We start from the raw sequence: 23,159 nt of genomic DNA, 5'->3' as shown, positions 1-23,159 counted from the left end.
TGTGAGCAGCCGAAAGTTGCTGGCAAGCCTGCACGATGGAGATTTAGAGCCTATCTATATTTTTGGGTCAACCATCCTTAGCATGAAGCTTCCTTCTTCAGGGATATTCATGCTGCACCAGTCTTTAGAGGACTGCCTTGGACACCTCATCCAGCCATGTGGGAGTGGAGCTCAATGTTAGGGCGCTTGCCAAGTATACATGAGACCCCAAGTTCAATCCCCAGTACAAAGAATGGAAGAAGAAACCCCAACCAGCTGCACTGCACTGGACGCTCACACACAGGAGACTGGAAAATAAGGCCAATTATTATGCGATTTCTAAGATGGAATTCAGTTCTGCTATGAAACAAAAAGGGGAAGCGTGGGCACTGAGAAGATAAGGAAGCCCCGGTCTCCTCTATTTCCCCGCAGTCAGGGGCATCTTCTTGGGTCCCTTCTTCCTCTTTCTTCCTCCAGGGCAGGGCCCCTGAGATCTGGAGAATGTAAAGTATGACAGCTAAGGGTCTAAGACTCCTTTCTGCACATGTCACACAGACACAGTGGTCCTTGTCAGGGGGACTAGTAAGTACAGGTAGTCTTCCCCAGCATTACTTTATGTTGGTCTTCAGAAAAATGGGCACAATGCTTGGAGGTGTATTGGTTTCTCGTGCCTGTGACCAAATGGTTACAAACTAGGTGGATTCAAACACCAGTGATTTACTCTTTCCTGGTTCTATAGGCCACAAGTCCAAAATAAAAGCCACACTCCCCACAGGAGCTAAGGCTGAGAGCATTCCTTGAAGTTTCTGAAGGAATCTTGCCTCCCTTAGCGTGTGACCAATCTAGGCCTCCATTTTCACAAGGAATGGTCATTGCTTTATCTGAAGGGCTTCTAGAGACTAGGAAAGAGAGACTCAAGTGGCTCTGGACCCTTTTCATCTGAGGAAAGCTGTACTGGAGGTGATGAAGCTCACACTGGGTGAGCTCTGTTCTCCCAGACACACTTTTCACAAAGCTCTGGGGATTTTCTTTCTTTCTTTCTTTCTTTCTTTCTTTCTTTCTTTCTTTCTTTCTTTCTTCCTTCCTTCCTTCCTTCCTTCCTTCCTTCCTTCCTTCCTTCTTTCCTTCCTTTCTTTCTTTTTTTCAAAACACAAGTTCTGTGTATTCTGAGGGGCTTCTGCGAAAATCAAGTGCGCCAATGCTTTAGGTGGCACTACAGGAATCATAATAAAAGAATTATATGGGAGTACATAACCCAGATAGCTTTTAAAAATTACCCATCTAATTAGGGAAGGCGTGGTTTCTCGGTTCTCATGTGGAATCTGCCTCCACCCTCTTTGCCTAGTGTTGGGTGTCCTGATATGGTCCTGTTTTCGTTTGTGGGTAGTGTCCTTTCCAGGCGTAGATGACGCTGAGTCCTACGTGACTCCAAGAGCCGCACATCTGCTCTGGTCACCTGCACTGCTGCCATGAGTTTCTGACTCACCTTTACCGTATCCACATACCTCTGATAACACAGCTTTGTGCAGCAGACCTGGCATCCAGAGAGACCACACTGTGTTGCCATTTACCAGTGGGTAGGTTACCCAACCAAACTCTTCTGAGTACAGGGACTGCGAGTGATAGACCTGGCCTCCACTCACAGTTCCAAACCTCAGCTGCTTCGTGATGAGTGACGGGAAAACGAACCCAAACTAGGCAGGGGATGGAGTTTTTTTGGTGAGGTGCACACACCTTGTGAGCCATGAACCCCTAGATCCTAGCCTGGACACTCACCACAGTACTGAAAGATGCTCTCCAGCGACCACCAATTTTACTGGCTTTTGGAGGTCATCTCCATTACAGTGTATGTCCCTGTGTCACTTGAAATCCCACCCTGACTTTCAGACAGTTGCTAGTGCGGAACTTCTGAGCCACAGTGTACCCCCTCATAGATGGAAGAGATAGCACTCTGAAGTTACAGCTTCTTTCTCTACTTAGCTCCCCAGGGAGCTTCTGTTCTTTCCTTCTGAGGAGGAAGAATCGCCTTCTAGAACCCACAAGAGGGGGATTCTGCCCTATGACTTCAAACAGGCACCACATACACAGATGTGTGCTGTGTCTTCACCAGCACACCCACTGTGTGCACAGCTGTCTGCTGTGTATTAACACACACAGTGTGTGCACAGCTGTCTGCTGTGTATTAACACACACGCACAGTGTGCATAGCTGTCTGCTGTGTATTCACCTGCACACACACCGTGTACACAACTGTCTGCTGTGACTTTACACACACACTGTGTGCACAGCTGTCTGCTGTGACTTCACACACGCACCGTATGCACAGCTGTCTGCTGTGACTTTACACACACACCATGTGCACAGCTGTCTGCTGTGACTTCACACACACACCGTGTGCACAGCTGTATGCTGTGTATTAATACACACACTGTGTGCACAGCTGTCTGCTGTGTATTCACTCACACACCCACTGTGTGCACAGCTGTCTGCTGTGACTTCACACACTCACAGTGTGCACAGCTGTCTGCTGTGACTTCACACACACACTGTGTGCACAGCTGTCTGCTGTGTATTCACACACACACCGTGTGTACAGCTGTCTGCTGTATATTCATGCACACACTGCGGCTCCAGGGAAATATACTTTTCTCTGGGCAGGCTCTGCTTTCTCCAGGGAGGTCGTGAATCCATTGCTTCTGCCTTCCTCATTGAGGTTCTCCTGACTGGCTTAGCATCAAGGGAGACAGGGTTGGCATATTCTAGTGTCCTGAGAAGAACAGTAACACAGTGCCAGGGCAGGCAGGTGGTTTGGGGCTCAACTGAGTGACATCTGCAAGGACGTGTGTTCTGCTCTCACGTGGAGGAGAGACTGATCACTGAGGAGAGGAGGCCGCATGGTGTGGAAGTCCCTGACCTCCCTTAACACTGTGCCAAGAGGAGCTCATCCTGACATCCAGACTAGTCTGCTGCAGAGTAGGTTTTAGTGGACACAACCCTTGGGATCACCTAGATCTGTTCCCTAATTTCATCATAAGCAACTAATCAAAGCCTTTATCTCAGCCTTAAACAGTCTTCAGTCCAGAGAACTTTTGGGTGTAGGAACTCTCTTTCTTCAAAGTCACTTCCAAACGTTATCCTCCTGCCCCACGGTGACGTTCTAGGCTCCTTGAGTTGAAACTTGACTGCTCTGACCTTTCAGAGGACTCAATCCCACGGAAGTTTTCCTACCTTGAGACTGAGGCTAGCGTCATTGGAACAGACTTAGTGCTGGTGTGTTTGACCTGAGCACATGGTCATATTAGATGGTTTAGGACAGGCTGTTAGACAAAGGAATAGTCATGTTTTAAAATGAATTAGTGCGTGTGTGTGTGTGTGTGTGTGTGTGTGTGTGTGTGACAGTACTCATGTGAAGGTCAGAGGGCAACTTGTGGGAGTCAGGTCTCCACTTCCACCACGTGGGTGGGTTCAGGGGTCGAGCCCCAGTCCTCAGGCTTGTTAGCACCTTTTCTTGCTAACCCTCTTACTGGCCCCATTGATTTAACTTGCCCTGAATGTCTTGTTATACTCTGTTTAAATTATTTTCTTTTTAATTTTGTTCTTTTTTTGTAACTGTGGAAAGGCAAGGTGACTGTAAGAGGCCAACAGGCTTTGACAGGCAGACCCAGCAAACTATAGTCAATGGCAGCATGCTGGATTTCTGAGATATGATAGCCACAGTGTCCTGAAGTCAGGCATCCTGGGATCAGGTCTGTATCATTTGATTAGCAGGGGCGCTTAGTGAGTGAGCATGGAAGGGGTCTTCCCAAGACATACCACTCCAGGAAAACAGCTCAAGGGTATGCCAGGCATGATGTCATCCGTGTGCAGACAGGTAACTCTCAGGCATGATGTCATCTGTGTGCAGACAGGTCACACTCAGGCATGATGTCATCTGTGTGCAGACAGTCACACTCAGGCATGATGTCATCCGTGTGCAGACAGGTAACTCTCAGGCATGATGTCATCCGTGTGCAGACAGGTCACACTCAGGCATAATGTCATCTGTGTGCAGACAGGATACACTCAGGCATAATGTCATCCGTGTGCAGACAGGTCACACTCAGGCATTATGTCAACCATGTGCAGACAGGTCACATTCCACAGCAGATGCCTTCCTGGCTCCCTAATTTTCCCACATGATGCACCTTGCCCGCTCCCTTTTCTAAGCAGCCACTACCAGCTGCTCAGATGTGAAGCAGAAGACAAAAATATGCCTGCCACTCTAAAATGTCTGGAGGATATTTAAGCTCAAGCGTGTCCACCCGAGCTCTTCTGCAAACGCAGCTGGCAACTCTCTCCGCCTCTGACTTGCCCATCAGTGACAAATTCATGGAGTTTCGTTTGCTACTTTGTTTGTCTTAGGTCCCAAGCAAGCAGCGACTCTTTCAGGGCATTAGGAAATTAGTGCAAGTTTGGGATAGAAAAGCTATCTGCCTTTGATTAGCCCACGAGCTAAGGACAGACATAGCACGTTTTAGAAAATGCCATTACCGGTCTAGTGTTCTGAACAGAGCACTGACTATAAAGAGAAACGAGAAAAAGGAAGAATTTGGGGCTGGAGCGATGGCTCGGTGGTTAAGAGCAGTTGTTGCTCTTGCAGAGGACCTGGGTGGGATTCCCTGTACCTACATGGTGGCTCACAACCATCCATAGCTCCAGTTCGGGGTATCTGATTCCATCTTCTGACCGCTGTAGGTACCAAATAGGTACTTGATCTACATACACACACGCAGGCAAAACACTCTCACATAAAATAAAACACATAAACTTAATTTTTTTAAAAAGGAAGAATTTGAACTGACCTGGAAAGATGCTTGAAATATTAGTTAGACATACCAAACGTCCATGTAAGAACCTTAGTGACACGTATTCACATGTGTGCCTGCTTGCTTTCTCCCAGCACCCATGTCTCCCCGCAGCTGCCCTCCCACCAAACTTCCTGGTCATATAAATCTGCTTTTGCTTCCCTAAACTGAAGCCTGCCTTTGACACCTGGCTTAAACTACCGCTTCCACTTGGCATGCCCATCACGACCTCCCGTTTGCCTTGTCTTTAAACAAACATCAGAGCTCTGTCCCTTCCTTGTGTCCGTCAGTGCCCTCATCCCGGGACGGCGCTCACTTCAGTGTCCTAAGCATCAGGCACCAGGCCAGCATTTTGTACGCACTGTGTCCTCAGTCTGTTCTTGGAAGCTAAAAGAATGATCTTCAAGATCACCCGGGACTAACACAGAGACACACGTGGGCGTGCTGGGAGGTTCTTGAAACAACATGCATGCTGACGTGGGACAAGGCAGAGGCTTCCACTGGTCCTCATACAAAGTGATCTTGTCTCTTCAGGGGCTTGCCCGACTATGTGGACACAGTTATATTTGGCTATGGGCTTCATCTTGTCTAAAGAAATCTGCCTCGATCTCAGGAGAAGCATGGGCCTTGGCTCTGTTGTTGAGCAGAAGAGGAACGTGGAGAAGTCTGGCTAAGGGGCACATAGATTTTATAGCAAAAGTTAAGCAACTAGAGAGAGAACAGAGAACACTCAGGCGGACTCTTCTGGAGTCAATTATCTGATACCAAAAACTCCACCTTGTGTGTCCAGCCTGCAGCCAGTACAGCTATCAATGTGACCTAACACAAAAGCACAAACTCACTTAGAACATTTTCAGTATTTTGCTAACTTGGTCGCACTATTCTCAAGGATGAGCTTTGTAGGTGACAAGGCCATATTCATCAAGGAGACCCTTCACAGATCCCCAGGATCTCTCAGACTAAACCAACTGGTCATGCTGTCTCCAGACTCTGTGGTCAGGGTAGTCCAGATTCTAGGTCACAAATCCCATCTGGTGTGATGTGCTCACAGGGGAAGCTGTGTCACCTGCTCTGCCCCTGGCACCCCATTCAAAACACCCAGGATGAGCACAGGGAGGATGTGTTCTCAGACCAGAGAATGGCTAGTGGGGCTACTCAGGCAGAACTGCCGACCTCCAAACCAGCCCTTCTCCTCCTCCTTGGTTTCTGTGATTCCTCTTTCCTAAAACTTCCTAGGAAGCTCAGTGGGAGCTTACTTTAAGCAGTACTTTGTGCAGAAAGCCTCTCCTTGCCTCTCCCACTCAGTACATAATCTTCGTTCTCAGAAGTCTCCCTCCCAAAATGGAGCTCCTTCAAGGCAGGGGCTGTGTCCCCTCTGAATACTGAGTGCTGAGTCCAAGGCTTGCAACTGGTACAGGTGTATAATAGAAGTGTTGACTCAGGAACTCACAGCAGCTGTGGTTGCCTGCAGAAGACTCGCACAAGATCAAGCCAGTTAACACTCTGGCACAGAGCAGGAAAGGCTCATGAGCCCTCTCGTGCAATGGAGGCACTAGTGGGTTAATGAGAGGGAAGGAGGGAAGGAGGAACAGCTTTTCTTTAAGGGTTGTGGCCTCAGGTAGTCAGCCATGCTCAGTGGACGGTCCCACACCCAGGAGATACAGGTAGCACAAAATGCCTCTGGTAAGTTATAACATATTTTTAAGAGGACATGAATTTAGGAAGTGGAATGGGGGTTAGGGCTGGATCTGGAAGGAGGCAGGAAGAATGGGGGTGACTGTGATAAGATACATTGAATGCACACAGGAAGTTCTCAAAGAATTAGTGAAAGAATTATGTTTTTTAAAAAGAAACATTGTACCTGTGTTTGTTTTATCAGCCACTCCATTACCACGGGCCTCCCGCTGCATTGTGCACTGCTTCATTTCCCTCCATTACCCGGGACTCCCACTGCATTGTGCACTGCTTCATTTCCCCTCCTTTACCCCGGCCTCCAGCTGCATTGTGCATTGCTTCATGTCCCCTCCATTACCACGGGCCTCCCACTGCTTTGTGAACTGCTCATTTTTCTCCGTTACCCTGGCCTCCCGCTGCATTGTGTACTACTTCACTTTCCCTCCATTAGAGTCCCTTTCACCTACAAAGCACTGGGCACACATGCAGGGCACAGGAAGTGTGAGCTGAATGAACACTGGAGGGGGTAATGGACTGGGGGTTCTTACCACACTGGGGGGCTGTGCTTGTAATTCTAGTGCTGGGAGGTAGGGACTGGCACATCCCGGGGCTCACTGCCAGTCAGCCTATTTGAATCACCTCAAAAAACAAAGCGGACAGTGACTGAGAAAGATACCTGAGGCTTGACTCCAGCCTCTGTACAAATGTGCACGTATGTATACATGGACCAGCGCACACACACATACACCTGAGCACACTATAGACACACACACGATGAACAAGCAAATAAGTCAAAAGTGGGGGACCCTGTGGCCTGGAAGGGGCAAGTGGAGAGTGTGATTTCAGAACACTTGGCTTTTTCCAGTTTGTCTGTGGGCACTGTTTATGTCTTTTGGCTTGTCAGTTAGCCAGCCGTACCTTGTTTCCACACTGGCAAAGTAAAAGTAATCTTTCTGAGCCTACAGAGGTAACTGATACATAGTGTGGCCTATGACGACCCTTTAAGGACAAATTGCAGGTTCTCCTTGAGCTGCAAGTGAAACATTTGCCTTCTCACTTCCAGACTTGCAACCTTGTTTCTCGAACGAGGGCCCAACAGGATAGGTGGCATCTACAAGAAGGCAGTTTATAGACACTACACAGATGGGAGCTACTCCACGGAGATCCCCAAGCCCCCCTGGCTGGGCTTCCTCGGTCCCATCCTGAGGGCAGAAGTGGGCGACGTGATCGTTATCCACCTGAAGAACTTCGCTTCCAGACCTTATTCTCTGCATCCGCACGGTGTTTTCTACAACAAGGATTCGGAAGGTGATTTTCCTTTCTCTGTCGCTGGCCCTTGTTTCTGTTTCACTTGTGGGATAACTCTCATGACACTGCATGGTTGCAGAGAACGCCCTGATTCTAATGCTCACTGTCTCCCTCTGTTCTCTCCGCCCTCTCGCGATTCCTTTCTACTTCTCTTCCGTATTCCCTCTTTCTTGGCTCTTCCTCCCCCCACCCTTTCTGAGGCAAGGTCTCACATAGCTGAGTCTGACTGTGGACTTCTGGTCCTGCTGCCTCTACTCCCAAGTGCTGGGGTTACAGGCGTGCAACATCACATCTGGTTTATGTGGTGCTGAAGACTGAACGCCAGGCTTCACACACGCCAACTAACTGAGCTACTTCCCTAGCCTCTTTTATTTATGTTGATTCTGAACAGGGTTCTGAGCCCGGCACACCCCTAAAGCTGACCAGCTTTCCTCCATGCCCGTTAGAAGTGTCTGGAAAACACTGACCAAAGATAGCCTCTTCTGTCTGCAGTCACAGCGGTGGTTGTGGGGTGACTGTCTCAGAGCCGCTGCCTCCCGGGTTCCCCTGTGCAGTACTCCTGTTCTCCTTGGCACTCAAGTTTCCTGATTCCTCAGTAACCTAAAAATTGAAGCCCTGTTGGGCTGGACCTCTGAGATACGAAGACTCTCCAGCCGTCAGACGTACATATATTTGTAACTGTATTAGGTTTTCATCACTGTAGCAAATACCTAAGACAACCAACTTCTAAAGAGAAAGATCTAGTCTCACAGTTGGGGAGGTTCAGTCATGATTTACTAGTCCCAGCTGTTGGGCTCATGGGGGAGGCATCCCTGTAAGGAGTATGTGGCCTGCTAAAACCACTTCCTCATGGGTGAGACGGGAAAAGACAGGAGGAAAGAACTGGGTCCACTGTCCCCTCCAGTGACCTGTGACTGTACCCTCACAATCTACTGTGACCTCAAGACCTTCCACTAGGCTCTGCTCAGCTCCACCAAAGGAACATGACCTTCCCTCAGGAGAACAAGCCTTTGACATTAGGGGCATTTCAGGTCCACCTTGCAATGGTGCCACCCACTTTTAGATATCTCAATTAACCCAGTTAAGATAACTTCTCACAGGCATGTCCACAGGCGTGTCTCCCGAAATTCTGTCAAGTTGATAATGATCATGGACCATAGCATATACAATACCACATGACCAGGTACCTAGCACACATAACACACTCTCTGGTCTCTAGTACCTCATAAAGATGGTGTACCTGTGTAATGCTTCCCCTTGGAGGTAGAGGTAGGAGGACTAGGAGTTCAAGGCTAGCTTAGATAAATGGTGAATTTGAGGCTAGCCTGGGCTACATGTGCAATGTGTGTATGTGTGCATGTGCAGTAAAAATATATTTATATTTATATCACAAACTTTCAGAGCATCTCTGAAGATCATGAGTTCCTGACTCAGATTGGTTTGAACTCAGTTCAAGGGATTGCTAGAACCACTGAAATCCTCCATAGGACTCTTCTTCAGGAAGCCTTCTCCGGACCCTTTATCGTGTGTATCTCCTTTGTCTTATTCCATAGCACTTACCAAACTGGTGCAGAAAAGAGACCTTTTGCTTTTACTTGCTGTTTGCACCTGTCTCTACCTTAGAACGTAGGTTTCCCTGGGGGCAGAGACCAACCTGGGTTGTGCTGGTTGCTGTCCCTAGATCCTAACCCAGAACTTGGTAAATATCCTTTTAATACTGCAAGTACCTCCCCACAACAGGCTGGTTTTATCATTTAACAAATAAGAATCAAAATCCATGAGAAGTGTGTGGAGATGGCAACCGTCGAGTTGTGTTGACACAGGCTGCCTGTCCCCATCCACCCCCATCACTGTAGACTAGTCTCTTGCCTTGCCCTTCCTGTACACCAGTGTGGCAAGTCTTAGCCCCAAACCTGCTAGGGCTCTGTTAAAACTCAATGCAATGGCCAGGCTATGTGATTATGGACACTTGATTGACTCTCTCTCTCTGTCTCTCTCTCTGTCTCTCTCTCTGTCTCTCTCTCTGTCTCTCTCTCTTTCTCTCTGTCTGTCTCTCTCTCTCTCTCTCTCTCTCTCTCTCTCTCTCTCTCTCTCTCTCTCTCTCTCTCTCTCTCTCTGTCTCTCTCTCTCATTGTGCTGCTTGGTAGTCCAGGCCAGTCTGAACTGGCAGGGATCCTCCTGCCTCAGCATCACGAGTGTAGGGATTATAGTCATGCACAGTCCTACAACCAGGCTGTTTAGTTTTGCTCACAACAGTACATAGCTTATTACAGATGTCTGATCAAGTCCCCAGTAGGACCAAGAGATGAGTGAGTCACAGACTGTACCAATACTGTATTTTCCTTCCTTCCTTCCTTCCTTCCTTCCTTCCTTCCTTCCTTCCTTCCTTCCTTTCTTTCTTCCTTCCTTTCTTTTTTGTTGGTTTTTTGAGGCAGGGTTTCTCTGTGTAATCCTGACTGTCCTGGAACTTGCTCTGTGGACCAGGCTGTCCTCCAACTCAGAGATCCATCTGCTTCTACCTCCCAAGTTCTGGGATTGAAGGTGTGTTCCTCCACCACTCAGGTATACTCTCTTGCTTATTGAGTATTTACAGTAAAATTTAAAAATGAATACTATTATGACTCCTTCAGCTTTATTCTTCTTTTAAAGAGTTTTTGGTTATTGTATATACTTTTCATTTAAGCAAGGCAGCTAGTGTATTTTTTAATGGAGATTACATAAACTTATTGTTCAATGAAGGAGAAATCATCACCTTACCTTTAAAAAGAATTACATAAAATTTAAGACCCAGAAACAGCCTAGATGCCCCCCCCAACAGGTGAATAGATAAAGAAAATGCTAAATTAAATAATTGGATCTGAGTCAGTAAAGAAAAAAGAAATTATACTATTTGCGGGAAAACATGCAACTGGACGTCACCATGTTAAGTAAAATAAGCCAGATTCTGAAAGACAAATTCTTCATGTTTTCCCACAATTTCATATGTGGATCCTAGACAGATTCAGCAATATTTAAGATATTGAACATCCTATGACCAAGTGAGATTTATTCCATGTGTGTATGTAGGGGGTGTGGACTGTAAACCTAGGAAGGGGAGCATAAGAAGGAAGAAGAGACCTTAGCGGACCTAGAGAAAAAAAGAGGATGATGGAATCCGGGTGACATGAAGGCAGAGGGGAGCACTCTGGAGGGGGGCGAGGACAATAGAAGACAGGATGGGGACAGAGGACAGAGTGGGGGAGGACTAATGAGAACAAATGTGTGTATGTGAATGTCACAATTTAAAATTTTATTTAATTTTGATTTAATTTAAAAATGAATTCATTTAAAATAATTTAAATCTATTTTTAATAATTTAAGTTAATTTAAAAATAAATATTTTTATTTTAAAATAATTTTAATTTAAAAATAAATAAAAACATAAATCAAAAGGCCCATATGAAAGGGAAATAGTGACTTGATGTCTTGATGGTACACAGAAATGAGCAGGAGTTGGGAGTTCCTTTGACTCCCAGCAGGGTCTTCAGTTCTGCGTCCACACTGAGAGGGCCTCTTGCTAAGCGTCCTGTTCGCTAACAGGACTTTAGGGAAACAGTTGTCTTGGATATGTCTTTTTTCTTTTCTTTCTTTCCTTCTTTCTTTCTCTCTCTTTCTTCTTTCTTTCTTTCTTTTGTTCTTTCTCTTTCCTTTTTTTCTTTTGGATGGTTTCTTGGTAATATCTAGAAACAGAGTTGATGTTGTGTATTGGGCGTGGGTCTTCCTTCTCTGGGTTAACTGTTCCCTGTAACTTGAAAATACAGCATCATCATAAATAAAGACAACTTAACTCTTTTCTTGATAACCTATATGGATTTAATTTTCTTTTCCTTATTATACTAGCAAAACTTGGGGATAATATTTAATGATAGTAGTGTCAAGAATGGGCATTCTCATCTTGTTTTCAGTTTTTGAAAGAAAGCCGTTGCTTTCCCTTAAGCTTGACGTCGGCTGTGGAGTCTGCCTAGTTGCCTTTGTTGAGTTGAGAAAGATGTCTTCTACTCCCAGGTGGCTGAGAGTTTTTCAAGGGAGTACTGGATGCCATTTGGATTCATTTCTGTTTCTTGTGAGGCAACTACGATACTTGCCCTTGAATTCATCTATATGTTCCATTAATTGATTTGCAACTTTGATATCACGAAAAGGAGTAAGTCACAAAACAATCCCACACCAGTTTGGAGTTATGATTAACAAATGGGTTATTTATTTAAAGGGAACAACTTACAAATCAGCATCCTAGACAACAGCCTCCTGCATGACCAGGAAAAGCGTCTGGTAGCCAGAAGCAGAGTCCCAAGCAAGAGAGAGAGTGGAGGGCTGCTGCAGCCTTTTTAAAGCAAAAGATACCAAGCCCCAGTGGGCTGGGATCTCAAAGGCTATTGGCTGAAGAAGCAGAAAACGCTCCCGCAGCATCATGAGGATAAATCTTATTTGTCCACGAAATAGTAAATGTCTAAATATTGGTCTGCTGATGCTTTGCTAACGATTTTTATGTCTACATGTGTACAGAATGTTTTGTTTTCTTGGACTTTGATATGTTCAGCTTCAAAGACAGCCTTCAAAATCATCCAAAATTACATTCTTCGCAAGTACTTTGCTTTATTCTTTAGCTGAGCATGTGTTCATAATACAAACCCCACTCTGTCCCACAAGACAGAAGCCAGGAGAACCCTAACCCCACTTTCTCATCTCTTGTGTCACGCAAACAAGGGATGAATCTGTAATAAATCCCCAGTGGTGCTCATTATTTCCTTCACTGCTTGTCTGTCTCGTCTCAAGACAGTGGCGAGTGAGGAGACCTGAACCCCTTCGGACCGGTGCAGCAGGATCATCAGTATCTTTATTCGGAAGTCTGTGTTTCTGGGAGAAGTGACCTGTACGCATTTCCTCGCTGAGCTCTCCTGTCTTTGTGGGTGCAGGCCTCAGCATTCTGGCTTTGCTGGCAGAAACCAGGGCACTAAGAACGCAGCAGGCTTCCTCAAGTTCCACAGCAAATACACTGAAACTCACTTATATTCAACTTTAAAGTTCCGCCATCTCTGCTGTAGCGTCAACTCTCTGGGTCTTAATAGCATCTTTTGTTTTGGTTGAAAGGAGCCTTATACCCAGATGGGACATCTGGAAAGAACAAGGATGATGACATGGTCCCCCCTGGCCAGAACTATACCTATGTCTGGCCGGTGAGAGAAGAATACGCACCTGCCCCAGCAGATGCCAACTGCCTGACCTGGGTGTACCACTCGCACATCGATGCCCCTAAAGATATCTGCTCTGGGCTAATTGGACCCCTGCTGGTGTGTAAGGAAGGTAGGCAGTCTCCCCACCCCCAAAAGCTTCTTCCCTGGAAATGGAGGGGGTGTTGAAAGTGTGCATAAGATTCAGGTCTCGCTTCACTACCTTTCTTGCTTCAAATAGGATGTGCGTCTTCCACTATTCTTTCTGTAGGCCACGTGGAAGGTCATGCTGACACCATAGCAGAGCAGACAGTTCAGACACTTGTTGCAAATCATGGCAGAGTTCTGTTTAAAATTCCATCAGCTACATGTTGGAGAGCGAATAATATAGTCAATGACCAGCGATACCTTCAGCTTGCTCTCGTTGATTCCACGAGTGTCTGTGCTGTCTATAGTTGTTCCTCGGGGGGCAGCCAGGCCTCCAAGTCCACATTGCTCGAGCCTTGGGAGTCTTCTACAGGTCTGTCATTTGCTGGAGCTGGCTTCTGCTTGCATGCTGTAGGATGTGGGTTATTCAGACTTACCCCTATCAAGCTTATTGGACACTGTTGGCAGGAGAGACGCCTCACTTGGGTTTAGTTAATGTCTAATTGCTTTTCCTTCACTCTTCCGGTGTTCCTGGAAGGTGTACTGAATAGATACTCAGGGACGAGGACGGATGTGGACCGAGAGTTTGTTATCATGTTCACTCTTGTGGATGAGAACCAGAGCTGGTACCTGGACGAGAACATCAGGCACTTCTGCACTGACCCGAATTCCGTCGATAAGACCGACGCTGTTTTCCAGAGGAGCAATAAGATGCATGGTGAGTGTGTGCCCTGAGCTCAGATGCACAGCGGGGCCTCTGCATGATGAGTGTGTGCCATGAGCTCAGATGCACAGCGGGGCCTCTGCATGATGAGGCACTTGAGGGAAGCAAGGCAGAGGGGAACCTGGACCTCATTCTGCGAGATGGTGTAGATTGGGAAGACAGTGGTTTGAAAGTGACGTAAGATACAGCACACCTTGAATCCCAACGATCTGAGGCAGGACAAGGCCAGGTACACTTAGCTACACCGAGTAGACAAGTCTGACAAGACAGTACATAAAACAGAAGGGAATCTTATAATCAGGAAGGGACTGGGCACTGAGGTAAGCCCAGAGGGTGGGTGGATTTAGGCTGTCAGAAGGGAGAATAAAATCTCACCACATGATGACTCTCTGCTTATCCAGCAACTGTCTTCCAAGCCTTTGTGAAATTCTCAGAACTATGCCATGCATGGAGTTTCCTGGGCATTCTTTAAATCATCAAGACTTAGTAAGCACTCACTATTCATCAGACCTGTGTACACTCAGTTGTAAAAGAAAGGAGCTGCAGTACATAATGGGGTCAGAGTCTGAGTCAAGACCGTCAGTGACAGACTTAGGCCGGGGATCTGCACCAGAGATCCGCCCGAGAGAGCCTGGACAAGAAGGCCCACAGTCAGTGCATTTCCGTTTGACTGCCTCTGCTTCTAACACGCAGTCAGGCAGGACCACATCGGTACACACGTTCTCTCTTGTATAACACGCCATCCATCTTCTCTGTGGTGACTTCATCAATCTTGTATGCAGCAGTGCTGGGCAAATGCTTTAGAGGGAAGGAAAAGGAGGAGAAGAAAAGGACAGGAAGCCAAGAAAACAGGACTTGGGTGGAAATCATTGCCAGGACCATTTTTAACTCTGTTCTTCAGAACTTGGGGATGAGACCCCCAACACTGAAGAAAACTGAAAAGTTCAAGACTCAGCTACCTATGCAGCCCCTCCCCAACCATTCAGGACTTATTCTTCAGTAGTGAAATCCACCCCACAAAGAAATGGATTGTGAAAGCAAAGCTAACTTACTTTTAAATAAAAAGCAGATGTGTGAAGAGGTAGGAGTCTGCGAACAGTTAATCCTAGCAAAGGAGACATGCCAAGAAATAACTGGAAGAGAAGCTGATCTAGGAGAGGTGGTTAAATCAGTACAAGGTTCATCAATCAATTAATTTAAATTAACTAAATGACTTAGAATAAATGATGCAGTCTGAGCCATTACCGTGTTAGGAACAATAGTTTTTTTTTTTTAAGTGTGTATGTATTTTGCCTGCATGCATGTCTGTGCCTGGTGCCCAAGGAAGCCAGAAGTGCTCCTAAATGCTGAACCATTTCTCTAGCCCCCAAAATAATACTTTAATTTATTCTTTGAAATTTTTATACATGTATACAATGAATCTTGATTGTATCTCCCCTACTTGCTGCTCTAAGGGCCTCTGTCACAGCCTCATAACTTCATTTTAAATCTTGTTTATTTTTGTTTTTAACCTACTGAGTCCAACTGATACTGCCCATATGTGCCTAAGCATGCCATGGCTACCCAGTGGGCCATGGACAACCTATCAACGACTATACTTCCAAAGAAAAGTGACTTTCTGCCCCTCAGCACCCACCAATTGCCAGTTATACCTCAGACACTCCCGAGTCCCTCCCTTCTCTATGCTGGGATTTTTAACTGGCTTCATCTTGTCCAGGTAACCACAGATGCTGTAAGGTCATGAGGGCAGCAACCATACCCCGGGAAGAAGCCAGCGCTCCACTGCCGCCTTCCCTAGCCCGCCACCCTTAAGTTCTTTCCAACCCCCTCGTCACAATGTCTCCTGAGACTTTTCAGGGCAGGGTTGATGCAGATGCCCCATTTGGGGCTGAGCGCTCAGTCGCTGATTCTCACCCCATGAGTAGTGAGACTTTTCCAGGTTGGAGATTGCTGCAGGAACACATTATAGCAATGACCCACGCTGACTGTCCAGCCTTGCTGGTGAGTATGTTGCCAAGGCTTCAGTCCTGATCACATCTGCAGGGGAGTGTCTTCCACCGGTGTGTTTGTGTTTGCAGCCCTCAATGGATTCCTTTTTGGAAACTTTCCCGAGCCCGAGATGTGTGTTGGTGAATCTGTGTCCTGGCACCTGTTTGGGATGGGGAATGAGATAGACATCCATTCCATCTATTTTTATGGTAACACCTTCATCACCAGAGGGCACCGGGCAGATGTTGTCAACCTGTTCCCAGCCACCTTCCTCACCACGGAGATGATAGTGGAAAATCCAGGGAAATGGATGATAACCTGCCAAGTCAGTGATCATCTGCAAGGTAAGACATGGATGGAGACTGTGTGGAGAGGCTTGGCATGGGCAGTTCACCTCGACACTGTGCCCTTAAGTAGATTCCCACACTCATTGCATCTACTTGACTATTGAGTATCTTCAAACACACAGTGTGCATTTGTCTAGCGCCCCCTACAGGTGTTTATGTTCCCAAGAAGAATCTGAAACTTTCCCGGAACTTAGACACTTACAGCGTGCAGAGTGGGCAACATGAACTCCCAGTGGGTGTGCTGCTGGCTCCTGCAGAGCAGTCTGCGGGGCTCCTGGGGAGCGAACTCCTAAGCTGAACCTAGATGTGTGGGGAGGGAATGAATGGAGGGAGGGAAGAAAGGCCACAGCAACTGAAAATGAAAGTCCTTGTGTGCTCAGGCGTCATCCCCACCCAGTTCTTGAGTTTCCTCCTGATCATCGTAAGTGCTGCGTCCACTCAGCTCATCTCTGCACAGCTCTGGTAGAATATCCTTTATACTGAGACAAAAGTCCATTGGCAGATACCATTCTGTGCTCGGCGTAGGCAGATTCTAAAAAGAAAAAAAAGTTGACCTGTGTGTTTTCTGGATGTCCTGTCTTGGTTCCTGGAGACAGCCCACAGTGTGTCTCACTCCCTGTGGGGTTTGTGACAAAGGACCATAAGAGAGACTAGGAAGGCAGATGACCCTGCAGGAAGGGACTTAAATGGCCAGGTTGAGAAGCTGACAGGTGTCTGCACCAGGTGTGACATCCACATCCACAGGCACTCTGGGGCTTTGCTGTAGTCAGTACAGTGGCTTGGGGTGATCACCATGCACATACAGAACGTACCCCTCTGATCCCTGCACCAGCCAGGGACCAGTAGCAGACTTATACTGCACAAAGGACCTGATCTTAGATGGTGAAAACAGGAAGAAAAATAGATGCTAGTGACATAGACCCAGATGAATAAAGTCTGGTTGGATGTGGGTGCTACTACCACACGCAGATGCTAATAGCGAGAGTCCTGACATTTGGATGATACTGATAACACATTCTTGTTCCCATTACCCTTCTGCAGCTGGTCCTGGTGTCAGTCATCTGGGTTATTCCAGTTAAACTCAGCCCAGTTAATAAGTTCTGGACAATAGTATGGAAAGACCAGATGGACAAGACAGGTTCCTATTCTTCTTTTAAAAATTAGTTTTAGATTGATTTTATTTTATTTTTATGTATATGAGAGTTTGCCTGCATGCATGTCTGTGTACCATGTGTGTATCTGGTGCCAACAGAGGTCAGAAGGGGTGGTCATATCCTCTGGAATGAGAGTTAAAGATGGCTGTGAGCCACCACGTTGGTGCTGGGAATTGAACCTGGGTCCACTGCAAGAGCAGTTAGTACACTTAACTGCTGAGCCACCTCTCCAGTCCCCAGGTTCCTACTCTTAATGTTGCACACGCTCTTAAATTTGGGAAGAAACTTTCTCATGTATGAATTCCAAATTTAGATCTAAACCAAGACAACAATTGCCATTTGAAACTAATATGGCAGCTTGGTCTAGCTGGCAGTTGTAGCCACAAATGGGTATTTATACAGTGGCCAATATAAAATATTTATTGAATTGCCAATTCCCTCAGAAAATATTATCATGAAGCATAAATTTATGCTATTATCTTTTTAAAAAAGATTATTGCTATTGTATGTGTATAAGTTTGGCCTGCATGTATTCATGTGAACTTTGTGTATAAAATGCTCACGGAGGCCAGAAAAGGGAGTTGGACTCCTTGCAACTGGAGTTATTGGCAGCTGTGAGCCACAGATGGTCACAGATGGGTGCTGGGAGCCAGACCTGGGTCCTCTGCAAGAGCAGCAAGTGCTCTCAACCACTGAGTCCTCTCTTCAGCTTCTGTAATCTGAGTTTTGTAACCAATGGCCCCATCTAGAGCTAGCTCTGTACTAGGTGGAATGAAGCTGCTCTACTTCCACTTGCCTGCAGCTACTTTCCTACTCATCAGCATTTTGTGGCCGTGTTTCCGTGAGAGTGAGCAGGGTGACGTCATCAGTGTTGATGCCTCCAGCGCGACAGGGCCACAGCTGGCTCACTGCTGCTCTGCCGCTCAACATTTCTGCTTTCTCTCCTTTTGGCTGTAATGAGTTACAGATTTGTTTTCTTATCCTGGATTTGGAATTCTTGGGTCAAAATTGGATTTTTTTAAAAAGCTTCAGATACACACTGCTTAATTCCCTACCAGACACTGTTACTCACCCACCCACAGCATGCGAGCATGTCTGCCCTCCACCCGTCTGACAACCCTGGGAATTGTGTGTCTTAGGTGCTATCAGTTCTATTGACGGTGCTGCATAAAAGTACAGTTAAGACAGAAACTTTTCCATTTGTTTACTGACTGCTGTTACTTCCCAAATAACCCAATTCTGTCCCCTGCCCAGTATCTACTGGGGATTTACTTTTTTCCTTATGTTTAAAATAATTAACTTTAATTTGTTAATATTTGTTGCATTTAAATGTATTAAAACTCCCCCAAACATTTATCCTTTCTTGTTAACGCTGTTTGTCGTCCAGTTTTCTGTATTAAAGTTAAAAATGCTGATGAAATCAACTCTGTGAGTTTCTCCTGAGCATCTTATCCATGCCTAGGCCTGTGTTTCCTCTGTCCACAGCTGGTATGCTGGGCCAGTACGACGTGGGTAACTGCAGAAGTAATGTCCCTCACCCAAAGATGCAGGGTCAGCAGAGACACTACTTCATAGCAGCTGAAAAGGTCCTTTGGGATTATGCTCCCCAAGGCTATGATAAATTCACCGGGTTTCCCCTGAATGCATCTGGCAGGTAAGAATTCTGCTGGTGTTTCTATTCCTCTCCAGAGAGGTGTGCAATAGACTTTTCCCTATGTTCTATCTCACTGTGTTTCTGATGGCAGACATTATGATGTCATAGCTTGTAGAATCCTCATTTTTAAATTAATTTATTTAATTAAATTTATTTTATCAATTAAAAAATAAATTAATTATCTACGCTTCCCCCCACTCACTCCTGCTCTGCTTCTGTTCAGAAAGGTGCAGGCTGCTGAGAAATTAGAAAGTAGTGATTTGTGATTGTTGGTTAGATCAAAACTCTAGAAACACTCATTCACTCACTCACAGATTCACTGACTCACTGATTCATTTATCTGAAGTGATATTCATTTATCACTCATTCATTTACTCACAATTCATTCACTTATCCATTCATCATCTGCTCATTCATTAACACGCTCACTCGTTCACTCACTCATTTGCTCACTCATTCAATTATTCATTTACTCACTCACAGATTCATTTATCCAAAGTGCTATTCATTTATCACTCCTTCACTCTCTCATTCATTAACACGCTCACTCCTTCACTCACTCATTCATTAATATGTTCACTCATTCACTAACACGCTCATTCACTTACTCGTTCACTCTCTTATTCACTCACTCATTAACACGCTCGCTCATTTGCTCGCTCATTCACTCGCTCATTTGTGTACCAGGCATTTCCTGAGAATGTCTTAAGTGCAAACAATGGCGGTCAGGGCCATCTGAGAAACTGCACTACAGAATAGACGGCCGTTGCCCATGTGGAGCAGTATCAGGGGATAAGGAACTCTGTACAGAGATAAGCCATAGAGGTCTAATGGGATGCTTGTGTAAGCTGCACAGCCTCTCCATCCTTTTCCTCCCTGTCCAGTTAAATGATACTTTTCCTTCAAAACCCAAGTCTAGTGTTGCCGCTTAAGTCTCTGGGCTTCCATAGTACTTTGTATTTTATGTATATAGGTATTTTGCCTATATGCATGTTTGTGCACCATGTGCAAGCCTGGTGCCTGTGGAGGCCAGAAGAGGGTGGCTGATCCCCTGGAACAGATGCAAAATGAGGTTCCAGGATGCGTGCATCTGGGAGATGCATCCGGATAGATTCTCAGACTCCCATGTCTTTTCACAGTGACTCTGCAGCATACTTCACACAAGCTGAAAACAGAATAGGAGGACGATATTGGAAGGCTCGGTACACGGAATATGTTGATGCCACCTTCAGTAGAAGAAAGATGCCCTCTGAGACCCAGGACCATCTTGGAATCCTTGGTACAGGATATGCATTCTGATGTTGAGGGGTATATTCACCTGGGAGTAGACATCACTTCCGAATACTTTGATTTGTTACCCCTGTCTCTTTTCATCCTCTTCTCTGGTTTCCCAGGTCCAGTCATTAAGGCAGAGGTGGGGGACACCCTGCTAGTGACCTTTGCCAACAAAGCTGACAAGGTCTACAGCATTTTACCCCACGGTGTATTCTATGACAAGGCATCGGACGCAGCTCCGAATATAGATGGTAAGTCCCCACCCGGCTTACCCAGGACACAGGACGAGTGAGGGAAGGGTTAGGGAGGAGACAGAGGTTCTGGGGGTGACTCAGCAGGTAGAGCACTTACCGTGCAAGCATGAAGGCCTGAGTTTGGATCCCTATGCAAAAGCTGGGAGCAGTATGGAGCATGTCTGTAACCCCAGCATTGGTGAGTAAGTGTGTGCATGTTTGTGTATATGTGTGTGTGGAAAGCTCCCTGAAGCTTATCGATGGCCAGTGTAGAAGTCAGTGAGCTACGTGTTCAGTGAGCGACCAATCTCAAAGAGTAAGGTGGAGAGTGATTGAGGAAGGTGTGCAAAGTTGACCTCTGACCTCCCAATGAATGCATCCGCATTACATCCCCCCACATGAACAAGTATGCCCATCATCTACACAAAAAAAGAAACAGGTTTGGTTCACGTTCCTATCCCTTCTTTTCTCAATTCCAAGAGTGGATGATGTTCCTCTTGCTGATCAATTGCACGTCCTAACATCAACCTCACAAGGCTTTGAGAGGACCAAGAGCATTTGGGGCTCAGTTCAGCCCAGTCATCTCCTAGAAAATGTTCGTTTCTTCTCTTTCCCTCAGTGACAGAGACTGATCCACAGTCTCCTCCAGTTCCCCACATGGAGAGTGCATCTACTGCACGTTGCTGGAAATTCTGCTGTGAGAGCTGAGGGGAAGAATCTGGCCTCACCATTTTGTTGGCCATTCCACACATGGTCTCTGTCCAATCCACGAACAGATATTTATAAGAAATCAGTATTGTGGGGGAAAAATCAGTATTGTGAGAAAAATCAGTATGTGAGCCAGCATCTATAGCTTCTGTCCCCCAAAGAGCAGGAGCACAGGCTCTCTGCACGCAGGAGAGGCACTGGGAACTATTCTTGCATTGCTGATACGCCAGGATTTTTGGTACACAACCCATCTCTGCACTAGACATCATGGCTGCTGAGATAAGTCCTTGTGATCTAGAATGAAGCCATGCCAATGGAGAGCAGACTTTATGGTGATAATGAAGAGCTGAAACAGAACGGAAGAGGGAGGTGCTCTCTCAGATCCACCCTATCTCCTGCCGCAGACTTCTGAGCTCATCGCACCCCCTGTCTGCCCTCCGCTCCCCAGTCCCAGATACTCAGGGTTGCTGGGGTGGGGTCAGTTCACAGAAAACACGGTAGACAGGGAGAATTGTTTACATTTTCCACTTTTCTATTCAGAAAACTCACTGGGAAACTTTTTGAAGAGCGAAAGTCAGATGCAAAGCAAGATGTGTAGCCTTGTCCACGTCAGAGAGACCAGTGTGCCCTTGACTGCACCCAGAGAGAGCTAAGTGCAGATTTGCAATCTTAGTTTCAGCCCAGGCTGCCTGTTTAGCAGCCCTGAACCCTGGACACTTGCTCAGGAGCTCTGGTTTTTGTTGCTTGATTTATTTGCTACATTTGCCTCCTAGGAGTTCTTTTTTGATGATTTATTTTTAAATTCGTGTGTGTGTGTGTGTGTGTGTGTGTGTGTGTGTGTGTGCGTGTGTGTGTGTCTGTGTGTCTGTGTTTATGCAGGTCTCTACTGAGATCAGAAGGTGTTAGATCTCCTGGAACTGGAGTTACAGGCTGTTGTGAGCCACCTGATATGGGTGCTGGGCACTGATCCTCTGCAAGAGCAGTATGTGCTCTTAACTGCTGAGTCTTCTCTCCAGCCCCCAAAGATAGGTTTCTTGCTGAATTTCTCAGGTGTCTTCCGCAGGACTGAATATGATATGTTTCAACTAGAAGTTATTTGGTGCTGTCTTACAGACTTGTGTTTAATTGTGTGAGTGGAACACTAACATTCATTTAAAAACTGGCTGGTGGGCCTGGAGAGATGGCTCAGAGGTTAAGAGCACTGTTTGCTCTTCCAGAGGTCCTGAGTTCAATTCCCAGCAACCACATGGTGGCTCACAGCCATCTGTAGTGAGACCTCGTGCCCTCTCTTGGCCAGCAAGCATACATACAGACAGAACATTGTAAACATAATAAATAAAATTTTTTTTTAAAAAACTGGCTGGCTAAGCATGGTATGAGAGCAAAATAGAATACAATCTGCAAAGAAGGAAACACTTTGATTTCAGTGTTTATCTCATAAAATAGCATCTGAGGTCCAGGGGTTCTCGGGGTAGAATTTGTAAGAAAAAAATAACCTTCCTTTTGTAAAATATATCATTAGAGAGAGTCACACAGGACTGAGACCCAGTCTGGCAAGTTTAATGTTCTTGGCTTATCAAATTGTTTCATTTGTATCCTCAGGATTTCTGAAACCAGGGGCTCATGTCAAGCCAGGCGAAACCTTCACCTACAGGTGGACAGTGCCAGAGAGTGTCAGCCCGACAGATGAAGATCCCCCCTGCCTGACCTATCTTTACTTCTCAGCAGTCCAGCCAATCAAGGACACTAGTGCTGGGCTCGTGGGACCTTTGCTGGTCTGTAAAAAGGGTGCCCTCAATGCTGATGGGACACAGGTAGGCCCCCAGCATCACCATACTCTTCCCAGGGCAGTAGATGGAAGGATTGGCAGTGTAGCTGGAGATTAAACAGCAATGACCGGTGACAAAGCATGG

At 46.2% G+C, this 23,159-nt stretch overlaps 1 protein-coding gene across 1 annotated transcript in view; it reads left to right on the top strand.

The window, feature by feature from the left end:
* The window catches only part of Hephl1 (hephaestin like 1), a 57,827-nt gene that overhangs the window by 5,865 nt on the left and 28,803 nt on the right, over positions 1-23,159 (top strand). Inside the window, exons 2-9 of the mRNA XM_038323346.1 lie at positions 7,561-7,805; positions 12,936-13,148; positions 13,701-13,880; positions 15,965-16,219; positions 18,862-19,030; positions 20,170-20,309; positions 20,425-20,556; positions 22,849-23,060. Of these exons, the coding sequence (XP_038179274.1) occupies positions 7,561-7,805; positions 12,936-13,148; positions 13,701-13,880; positions 15,965-16,219; positions 18,862-19,030; positions 20,170-20,309; positions 20,425-20,556; positions 22,849-23,060 (1,546 nt within the window). The remainder of the gene's footprint in view (positions 1-7,560; positions 7,806-12,935; positions 13,149-13,700; positions 13,881-15,964; positions 16,220-18,861; positions 19,031-20,169; positions 20,310-20,424; positions 20,557-22,848; positions 23,061-23,159) is intronic.

Source organism: Arvicola amphibius, chromosome 3 (genome assembly GCF_903992535.2).
Source record: "Arvicola amphibius chromosome 3, mArvAmp1.2, whole genome shotgun sequence".
NCBI classification, from domain to species: Eukaryota; Metazoa; Chordata; class Mammalia; order Rodentia; family Cricetidae; genus Arvicola; species Arvicola amphibius.
Note: the sequence above shows the minus strand (reverse complement) of the source record. Positions and strands in the feature narration are given on the sequence as shown.